This window comes from Micropterus dolomieu, linkage group LG17 (assembly GCF_021292245.1).
Source record: "Micropterus dolomieu isolate WLL.071019.BEF.003 ecotype Adirondacks linkage group LG17, ASM2129224v1, whole genome shotgun sequence".
Lineage (NCBI taxonomy): Eukaryota > Metazoa > Chordata > Actinopteri > Centrarchiformes > Centrarchidae > Micropterus > Micropterus dolomieu.
Genome location: NC_060166.1, coordinates 25314731 through 25325976, shown reverse-complemented (window position 1 = coordinate 25325976; position 11246 = coordinate 25314731). Strand labels below are relative to the sequence as shown.

Sequence of the window (11246 nt, the reverse complement as noted above, 5' to 3'; positions counted from 1 at the left end):
CATTTGACAGCTTTCACTGTAAGAAAACCAAGTTTATCACAGGTGAATATCATCCACAGATAATTATATCCAAGGTTAGTGTGACATAATGGGCACTGTTCCAGTCTGCCCCAGCTGGGCACCAGGCAGAAGGCCAAACCAGAGCCAGTGATGTGCATGCTTGAGCCGAGAAATCCGAGCAGGGAGCTCATCGATCCACTTCTGGGTCATTAAAGCCAAGAGTGGTCTTATTGGGGAAAAGCAGCGTCACCCAGCAGAGATCAATATCAGATAGAGAGATCCGGCCTGAGAGCAGAGATGAGATAACAGGAGGCGTGTGTTGCTAGCTACCTTGCCAAAAAAGACAAAAATTAAAGCTGAAACAGATGTATGATTTAATTGCATCAGGATGCCACATTCCCCACATTCTGGTGCAAAGCTGTTCCACTGCTTTAATGGGAGTGTTGATAGCGGATAAACATACAGTGTTTACAGTTTTAGATAAAACCAAACCAACTTTAAAAGGTGGATTTTTAATGGAGGATGGATTATTATTATTTATATTTTAACAACAATTAGTCTAACAATATAAATTGAAGACACTTTTAACACTTTTGTTTTTTACAGTTCTGAGTTTTTTTCCTGTTTTGTAGGGGGAGGAGGTTTTAAGTATTTTAACTAATGTTCTAAGCATAGATTTAAAATTAAAATTTACTTGGCCTAACTAAATGGTTAATCAGTTAATTGCTAAATAATCTGCCCCAATACAAGTGAGATCAAAAACTACGGGCAAACCAGAAAACACAGAGATGTACAGTATTTCTAACAGTAATGGGTAGAGGTCAGGATAGAGGAATGGATGAAGAGATGGAGAAGGGAGAGATTATCTGAGTAGGTTGGCCTGCATGTGGATTATAGACCTACCATCTGTCACTATGAGATAATAATCCTACAAAGAGACAAACAGAGAATGAGCAGAAGATCAACATGCCATGCAATGCTTGTGTTCTGTGTATACTTAACACAAACATGCATACAGTACATAGTGATGCAAAGGTGACAGATAAATCAGCTGAAACATTAAATGAAATTGTGACTCAAATCAGAAAATGATCGAATAAAAAATAGAACATTACATATGTAACCAGACATTAATGTGATTTTTTTGGTACATTTCCGCATCCTTGTTGTTTTTAAAAGTTTTAAAGTATTGCAGGATCATGCTGCACAAACAGGGATTAAGATAAAGGTAAATGAAGAAAGTCACTCCTCTGCCCTTCCCTTCCTCTCTTGCTGTCCCTCTGTCTGGCATGACTCCATATGAAACAGCAGAATGACATTCCCACCCTGACCCACACCACCCTCACCCTCCCTCCCTTGTCCACCATCCCCTCTCCCCACTGGCCAACTCTGCATACATTCAGCACCCAGAGCTCCTCCCCCTTTTCAGTCCGAATCAGACAGAAAAAGGCGACTGGGAGTGTACTCTGCTTTTCACTGCTCCCCTCCCTCCCTCTTTTCCTCTCTCTCCCGTTCTCACACCCCTCCTCCCGTCTCTCACTCCCTCTCCCTCTTTCGGTTTTGGGGAAGCAGCGATCAGACCCTGCCCTTCTCTCTTAACAAACAGACAGACCAGAAAACAATCAGAAAACAGACATAGACAGCAGAGGGTGACGGCTGACCTGACTGGCAAGGAGAGAGAGAATTACATTTTTTAGTTTGGATCGAGGACAGAGTGGGATCCCTCCTCCTCTCCTCTCCCCTCCTCTCCGCTGGAATACCACTGCAGGGCTGGGAATCTCATCCCAGTCCTGCTCCTGTTCCTCTAACTCAGCCAGTTCCGCTCTATGATGCTGTGAAGGATGGTCCACCAGGAAAACTGTTCTTACCAGGTAGTTCTCAGAGCCACATGGCACATTGCATTCATTTAATTGCAAATTTCTTTGCCATTTTTACAGACAGAAGCTTGTTTGCCTGTTGAATTTGTTGTTGTTAGCTTCGCTGATTGTGCGTATATCATGTTCTGTCTCCTCAGTTCAGTTTATCGTACATCCTTGAATGTCATGTAGAAGCTAGAACATTGTTGCACATGTGTAGAACTTGTGTGTCATTGCGGGGAACTGTGCAGGAGTATTTCTCTGTATTTTGTGGTTATGTGATTGTGTTGTGAATCTGATGGCTGGCTGGTTGCTAAGAGAGCACTTGACTCAAGGGAATAATGCCCTAACTCCCCTCTACCTCCTCTTCATCCAGCCTCATCAATCCATGTCAAGAAGGCATGAGGTGTGAATATTACTGCAAGTTTATAGTGTCATGACTGAACTCTGTGTGTGCGCAAATGTATTCTGTGCTGTGAGTTTCATGCAGATGATGCATGTATGATGCAGTGTATGATCCGGACAACATACTGATAAAGAGAATTTAAATGTGAATGGTTGCTTGGAGGGTTGTGTAAATGTGTGCGTACATGTTTATGATTGTGTGTGATTCAGTTGGGACATGTGACAGCAGTGCCCCACTTTATCTAACGAGGAACTGGGAGGAATGATCCAGTCATGATTAAAAGGAAAGCGAGTACATCACAGCTATACATGTGCTTTTCTATAGCCAGCCCTGCTAGGGTAGAAAGTCTGCAGTGCAGTGGAGATAGAGAGTGGGAACAGAGCAGATAGGTAGATGAAAGGCAAAAGAGATGAGCTGAATATGCCAGGGGAGGCACTGAGGGGGAAAGATGGAGCTTCTTTGATGGCAAGAAGTAAGTGTAGAAGCAGAGAGAGATGCGTGGAAAGCTGCAGAGGAAGTGATGAGAAGGAAACATGACGGTCCTAAAGAGATGAATGGGCCTTATGGGCGTTTTATCAACATGAAACTTCTAGATTCTCTCTTCCTACATTTCCTTTGGATTTAAATGGAGAAGAAGATTTTGTGTATGCATTGGAAATAATGTGATTGATCTAGTATGTGCTGCTGCTTTCCGTGTAGTCTTACGGTTTCAGCTAAGTTGAAGGGCTTCCATCTGGGAGCTAACAATTGTTGTTAGAAGTATTCACCTCTGTGGCATTATCGACATTTATAAAAGCTGATTTCTTGTCAGTTCCATATGCATCCTCTTAATGCTTGAGATTAGGTTTGGGAATAAATAAACTGCCCTCAGTTCTGTGGTTAAGGATTTCTGCTGTTACAAAACCTCAAAAGACTCAAATCATCAACAAAACAAAAACATTTGTATTAATCTTGGTGCAAGTTCTACATGTTTGTATTTGCATGTCAGGAGGGTGGATTTGTGCTTGTAGGGATGAGGGACCAGTTGTGTAACAGGATAAGGACTTCCTGCCATGTTTTATGGTAGATAAAAGCTAGATGGAGCGACAGAGAGGTGGAAGGAAAGAGAAGCAGATAACCAGAGAAAAGTGGTGGAGACTGCAGATGAAAGGCAGAGATGAAACAGTAACAGAAGTATTGACAACACAGGTTAAGCAAAACAAAGGGAGAGATGGTTAGAAATAGAGATATAGAGAAATGAAAATAGCGTACTGCTTTTTGAGGCAACTGAGATGATACGTGATAGGGAGAATGGAAAAAATATAAAGAGGCAAATATAAGGAGTGTAAATTTAAGGAGATGTTGAAAAAAGTTTATTGAAAGAAGTGAAGGAAGTTGAGATGGCTTTAATACAATGGATGTACTAGAAAAGAGAGATGGAGCAAATAAGAGGAAGAATGAAAGGGGTAAGCAGAACACAGGGTTCAGGCTCTGATAACAGCGACTCTCCAGAGGCCCCTCAATTAGACTGGTAACCTGGCAACCAGCAGGCAGACAGCGCCCCTCATACACATACAACACACACACACTGAGGGATGGAAAGAAGCAAAGTGCGATGGGGGAAAGAACAGAGGAAAATAGTTGGAGACAGAACAGGTGAAGGGGTTAATAGTGGAATAAAATGGACAAGGAGAGAACAGATGTAGATGGAAGTAGGCGGGGTGTTGTCCCTGTATTTCAGTTTGTCTCCTGGGACAGTCCATGTCCTGGGGCGATGTCTGTTTAGGTTATCAGCGTCATTGTTTTCCTGTGCTGTAATTAGGGTGTGGTCCCCGACGTTCTGTCTTTGCGCTTTAAGGCAACGAGTAGAGAAATGGTAGAGGAGGGAAAGGACAAGAAACATGGAAAACATCTCTCCTTCACTGACTGCTCACCCCATGATGTTTGGGGCAAGCTCTCACTTAATGTCAGAAACCATTAGCCAATTAAGTCACAGGCTGACCCCTGGGAGAACCAGTAAAGTGGCCATTTGACCCATTAGTCGACCAAAACCATCTATCGACTTCAGCCGTGTCAATTTTTCCTAATAAACCATGAGGCAAAAAGAGCGAAGAAATGTTGATCATCAGATCACAAGTATAACCAATCATCTACTGCAGCCATCCACTTCATCTTGTTGTTGCTCTTCATTTTATTAAGTGGTTAAGTGAGTAAAAGCTGTTCCTCAGTGTGTTTACTAGAGGCTGAGGTTTCAATATGTCATCCTGTTTTCAGATTCTCATGTAAATCTATAAATCTCGCAGTGCCATGTTGCCGTGTGCTGCAGCAATAGTACTAGCAGGTGGAAGGGCCATCAGCTTGCCCGCACTGTGTCATCCCGGGCAACAGGAATACTGTCAGCTTGCAGAGGCCCCAGGAACTCGGATTGAATGTTGAAACCTGTCACACACAGTATCAGTGTGTCTGTGTGTGAGGATTAATGTGTATTTAAATTATGCATATGTGTCTGCAAGCTCATGCAGTTTTTCATGCTTGCCTGGAGAGGGACGAAGGAGTGCTCCAATGTCAGTGTAACAGTAAATGAGATGTGGCCTGATGAATTATAAATGATGACTAGCAGTACAGTCGATACCACTGATGGATCTTACTACAATGACAGAGTTGATCAATATTGCTAGACAATAAATAAATTTAAGGAGAAGTTTGTCAGGAAGTAGTCATAGCACCTAACTTCCCCTATTGTCATTTCATGTACAAATTAAACAAACAAAATTCACCATAGTGAAGGCATATCTATTCACTTTGGATAGAGCCAAGCTGGCGGTCTCCAGTCATTATGCTAAGCTCAACATGTCCCACCTCCAGCTCTGTAGTTAACGCACCGACTCATATGATTCTTGAATAAAGCCAATGTGTACTACACAAAAAAGGAAATAAAATATGTATAAATATGTATATATATATACAGATATATATATATATATATATATATATATATATATATATATATATATATATACTGAATAGATACATAAGAATGAATAGATCCATCTAATGTTATCAAATTAAATGTGAGAACTTATCATGGGATAGACTTTAGCTCATATCGTCAAGCCCTGTTAATCTATACAGACAGGAACACTGGATGGTAAAATAAGAGCATGTCATGCCCCAGGATACACACAGATAAAGCAGGACACAAGTGTAGTTAGATGTTTCTGTATTAATTGCAATTTTTTAGGCTGTGTGTGTAATGTGATTTTGACTTTGTGTAGAACATGATTTGTGCCCTACATATGACACATTTGCTGTGCAGTAGGTCTGTTTTTCCTTTGAAAACAAGAGTATACTTTGTCTTAATATTACACAATTTGCCAAAACGTCAGCTCCCTCAAACATTGGCCTCTGTGTGAGTTAGCAGACTTCCCGATGGGCCGCCCCATGCTCCTTTTGCAGCCCAATTTGTTTGGAACACAGAGCAACGCCATGGAGAAATTCTCAACACGTTGCTATGGTAGCAGCCCCCGTTTTTTTCCTCCTGCTTTCCAAAGTAAGACCAGATCCTAGTCTGTAGCACTCTTTCATATGTGTCAGTAAATGTGATCTGGTGTTATAATATCACACAAGCAAACACAAAAAAAACCATTAAGGAGCAGTGTGCCCACTTTTAGATACAGAAACGTATATGAACAAACATGGAATAAGGCTGAAAAGAGTGAGTGCATAACAAGTATAGGTTCACTCGTATCGGACATATGCGTGCTCACACACACACACACACATTCACACACGCACAGCGCCATTGGCCTTGGATCCCAGGCTTACAGGAGGTGCCAGGAACTCTCTCTCTCACAGTCACCCTCTGTTCACTTGAAACAATAAGCCATTCTGTGTATCTCTCTCTCTCTCTCTCTTGCTCTCTCCCTCTCGTTTGCTTGCTCTCTCAGCTGACCCAACAGTCAAGCATCAGAGGAATTAACCTGACCTGAGTATATGTCTCAAATATGCAGCTGACGTCTATGATTAATGCAGTGCTTGTGTACACATGTGTTTGTGGGTGTTTCCCACAATTTCCATTGCCGGCTACCCATTCATAGGTAACGCAGGTAACCCTTCTCTCTCGACCGCCTATCCCATTTGAATCAGCAATGACTTCACCTTCACTATGAAGTCAGCCTCAGTAATGAAGCAGAGAACCAGCGGGGCAGCCCGTGCTCCACCCTTCAGCCCCCCATACAGGCCACTCTCGCTCACAACTAACACCAGTTTTATTGGCGTGTGTGTATGTGTGTGTGTTTGTGTGTACTGTCCCCAGCAGCAGCAGTCCAATGTGGGTGGATTCAGGAGCCAGCCAGACAATTCGCTGTGCTCTACCCATAATCCTTAGGGATCAACACTGAATTAAGCCCACTTCCTATTTTTTCATTTAACCCCTGTGTGTGTTTGTGTGTGTTTGTGTGTGTGTTTGTGTGTGTGTGTGTGTGTGTGTGTGTGTGTGTGTGTGTGTGTGCGTGCGTGCATGCGTGCGTGCCTGTGTGTGTGTGTGTGTGTGTGTGCGCGTGCGTGCGCGCATGTGCGTGTCTGTGTGCATACGTTCAAATGCTCTTTGATGTTATCATGCAAATGCATTATTCCCCAACCGTCTTCATCTCTAATTCTTTTTTCTCACATTGTTTTCGTCTTCGCGCTCTCTCTCAGCAGAGTAACAGATGAACGTGACTCATGTTCATCAGTATCAGTTGGCGTTCTCTTCCCTCTTGTCTTTCTCCTCTCATCTCTCTTTATCCTTGGCTGACTATTTTATTTCTTATCTGATATCCAGGTCTTCCCATTAGATCTCTGACTGTTTACTGATTTATCCCCTGAATGAGCCTGCAGGTGGATGTTTGATGCTTTAGGGAGGGGTTAAAGTTCCGTGATTTCTCAGAGGCTTATAAAAGTGCTATTGTTTCAGTTTATTGTAGTATTATTTGTATATATTATATGTTTATATTTTTTCATTTCCTTGACCTATAGCTATATAATACATATAGTACATAGTACTTAGTACATAGATTTTACATTCCCTACAGCATGGGTATTCAATTAGAATTCAAAGAGGTCCAGTTAGAGAAAATTTCCCGAAGCAAAGGTCCGGAACATCAAAACGACTAACTTGCCTTATCATTCAGTCCCATAGTATAGTTGTATCAACATATGTTTTTAGTCAACAACTGACTGTCAAATCAAGTCAGTTTTCACATCAAACTGGAGGGATAATAAATAACTACTCTAATAATAAATTCTAAATTTAAGTAAACTAAAATGAAGTGCCTCATTTTTAGAAAAAATGGAATAAAAAGTGTAGCTTGAAGTGATGAAGCATAGTCTTAACCAATTTTATAATAAACTCTCAACACATTATATCAAATGAACAGCTGTAATGCCTCCTCTTCTCTTTCATTCCCTCTTACAAGGGCTACCACTTTCCTACTTACTCTTGTTCAGTGAGAAACGTGAGCTCTAGTTTGTCCTGCCAGCTAGCATTGAGACTATGAGATATTCTGGTTTTGAACTGCCCGTGGGAGGAATGTAGGCTACATGTAAAAATCTGTACAGTTTTGATTAAAAGCAAATTTAATAATAATCGGAAACACGGCCAGGTTGTTCACCAGTGAGGAGCGGTGAAACAACAGCACGGCTCTGTCGATAAATAAAAAGTAATAGTTAAGTTTCGTTCTCTGGCGGACCGGATCAGCTGTTAGCTGTAAACACATTACAGGGCTAACGCTAACGTTGCTATGTGGCTGTGTTTTAATGGTTTAATGAGCCGGTCCGTTTGTTTTGGAGAGGAGACGACCTCTGTGGTAATTCAGCTCCCGGTAGAACTCTGTCAGGGCTCTGAAGTGGAGCAGACCCAGAACAACTCTCATCAGCTGTTGGCTGTAAACACTAGCAGGACTAAAGTTACGGTGCGACTGTGTTAAAACTATAACTTGACACAACATAACTATGCTGTAATAACGTTATGCTTTATTAAATGTCACAAAATTATCAAAATAGATATTATTATTATTATTATTATTATTGTCAATGGGCTCAAAACTCACTTAGAAATGAAGCACACGCCTGTTTTCTTCGTGGCTTGCATCAGGCACTATTCTGCTTTTAATGTAAGGACACTGTGTGCGCTCCTGAGCCTCTCACACTACAGCAACAACACGGCAGCTAACGACACGCAAGAAATGATGAAATGAGCAAATGTAGAGCGATTTGTTTATTATCCTATAGTGATGCAGCCAGGAGCAGCCAGCTAATGCTACATTAGCTCGGACCTGCCGCTGTGTGCTTCGTAACGTTCAATTTAGATTTTATTGCCTTTTACAGATACTCAGGTACACAGTTTCTCCACCTCTCAGTGGCTGTAACTAACGTGACCCACATAATATACAACACAGAGGAAGAGCCATCCACTAACACTAGTTACAGTAAAGTTACTTACTGCAGTCTAACTGTTATAAAGTGTGACACAAACTTGTTATAGTACTCAGTCCAGCTCACTAACCGTTTCATTATCATCCAATACTTTTAGCTGTGCTGACATTGCTGAGCCTCCGGTGAAAGATACACAGATAGTAAAGTTAGTCAGTGAAAGCAGCAGGCAAGCTAACGCTGTAGCACGTCGGCTAAATGCAGTCACTGTACCGTTATCATGTAACGAGCATGGATTAGTTTTACATCAAGCTGATAAAAACATTACTGTAACGTTGCAGTGGGAGTTTACCTGAGTTTCCACCATTTTGTGTGAAGCTGTCTCCCTGTCTCTCTATAGCCGCTCCCACTCTGCCTTTTTTCGGGAGGACTGTGCCAATATGCCGGTGTCTCGCTGCGCTGAATGAAAGGTACGGCGCCGGTGTTGATCTGCCTCTGAGACGGGAATGTTGAAGTAACAGAGCCTGAACATGTCTGTGTGAAAAACCACAGCCTGCAATGTGTGTTTCTGCATTTATTGCAGGATTTCTGTATGAAAGTGGTTGTGTTTCGGATTATGCTCGCTCATGAGTTCAAGTGAGCACGCATATGAGCACACTCTTGGTTGCAATTTTAAAACCGCACCGCTAGTGGACACTGGAAACTCCATAATGCCTCTTTAATCATTATACCGTATAAAAAGGTGGATGTGATCCCATGTTTTGATGCATATCCCATTTTTCTGTGTAACCAGTTTGTGAAGTCATGTTCCCCTGCAGTGTTATTCTGCAGCCCTATGTGGACATAATTTTCTGTCTGGGCTGCTATGACAAATATATGAGTCACGGGTCGATAGCGTCTTGCAAAGATGAGATCATTACACACCGTGGAGAGCTCAGATTGAAAATGTAAGTCACTGAGACAAAGCACAAGCAATCTCTGTGTATGTGAGTGAGTGGGGGACTTTGTGCATATATGTGTGTTTGTGTGCTAGAGTAATGGTCCATTGTGCTCTGTCAGGGTTTATTTAGCTGGCCGGGGCTGTGGTGCTGCTGGCTTTGGAGTCCAGACAGGGTACTATTTTTACCTTGGCAGAAAGGGAGCACACTGCCTCCTCTGTTACATAAACACACACACACACTTTCATGTTCATTGTAGAATCAAAAATATGTAGGCTAATCAACATTTTAGGTTAATCTCTTTCACAAACGTTCACATAATTGTAAGCATTTCTAGATTAGAGCGTTAGGAAGCTTAAAAGTAAAAATTCAGAAAGGAGTCCTAGGGTGTAACAGAGGGAGAATAAACATAGGCCATGCAAGATGGTGTCCAGGAGAGGCTCCAGACACACCAGGAGTCAAATAAACAAACACACACACACACACTTTGTGGCAATCCCATGGCTGAGGTGTGTCTTTCCAAATTGGTTGTGAGCAGCTGCTGTCCTCACGTCAGGGCGTGAAAATGAAAAAAAGAAAACAGTGTGAGTTTCTCCCTCTCCCTCTTTTTTGCTCTCTCTGGCTGTGAGAGGCCACCCTGACCAGAGGGTGGAAGGTAGGGAGGGTCTAAAGGGCCCTTACCTCTGACCATTGTGCTTTCACAGTCCTGTGGGAGAGGCGGAACGACAGAGGAGAGAGGAGTAGTCAGAAAGTGCAGGGAAGTGAAAGAGAAATAGTGTCACAACATGTAAGAGAAAGACAAGGAGAAGCCACCTGTAGAGGAGTAGATTTTTTTTATGTCAGACCATGGCAGGGGTGAGTTGGCTGGAAATATGATGTGTACTGACTGGAATCAACCTCAGGAGTCGGTCTGGACTAACCTACTGACTGAGGATTAGAGAGGAAAAGGCAGAAAGACAAGAACGGAGGGAAGGATGAGGGAGGCACTGGATAATATGGACGGATGTGGTGGAGTGGATGATGTCAGCAGGCATACATCTAGCCTCTACCTCAGTGATGACTACAAAGAGGTAAAGGACCATATCATGTTTGCATGTCTCTTATTCCATGTTCATATGTTATAAGTTGAATCATTAATAATTTAAACTAAAACCAGCTGAGGACTACTGGAAAAACATCCGTGGTCAATAGAGGTGGAATATTTTGGGTGATACATGTGGCTATGTTTACTTTGAAGGTTTGCTCTTCTCGATGTCTGCCAAGTACACTCACTCATACAGACAGCTTCTTTTGCTATGTTTTGTTAAAGTTCAACATTTTAGTGAATACACTCTGTCTTTCTTGTCAAGAGATAGATGAGAAAATCAGTGCCACTGTCAAATCTGTCCCTTAAATATGAACCCACAGCCACCAGCCGGTTACCGTAGCTTAGCTCAAAGCAAGGGGAAACAGCTAATTTGGCTCTGTATAGTGATAAAAAAAATTGTCTACTGCCACCTCTAAGGCTCATCGATTATTATGCCATATCACGTTTGTCCAATCCACACCAAAGTGTGAAAATAACAAGTTGTGGTGGGTTATGTGCTGGACAAATTCTTGGCCTGAAGCATTGACTAGCAACCTTACGGGGATGACAGTGCTTCAGAAAATGACTGC

General features: G+C 42.2%; 1 protein-coding gene across 3 annotated transcripts in view; it reads left to right on the top strand.

The window, feature by feature from the left end:
- The window catches only part of schip1 (schwannomin interacting protein 1), a 40047-nt gene that overhangs the window by 11640 nt on the left and 17161 nt on the right, over window positions 1–11246 (top strand). Inside the window, exon 1 of one of the 3 annotated variants that reach the window (XM_046074562.1) lies at window positions 1492–1871. The exons of 1 other annotated variant lie outside the window; for it this stretch is intronic. In XM_046074562.1, the coding sequence (XP_045930518.1) occupies window positions 1842–1871 (30 nt within the window). In that variant the 5' untranslated portion in view covers window positions 1492–1841. Of the gene's footprint in view, window positions 1–1491; window positions 1872–10420; window positions 10661–11246 lie in introns of those variants that run through there. One more of the 3 variants, XM_046074561.1, reaches the window with a different exon arrangement.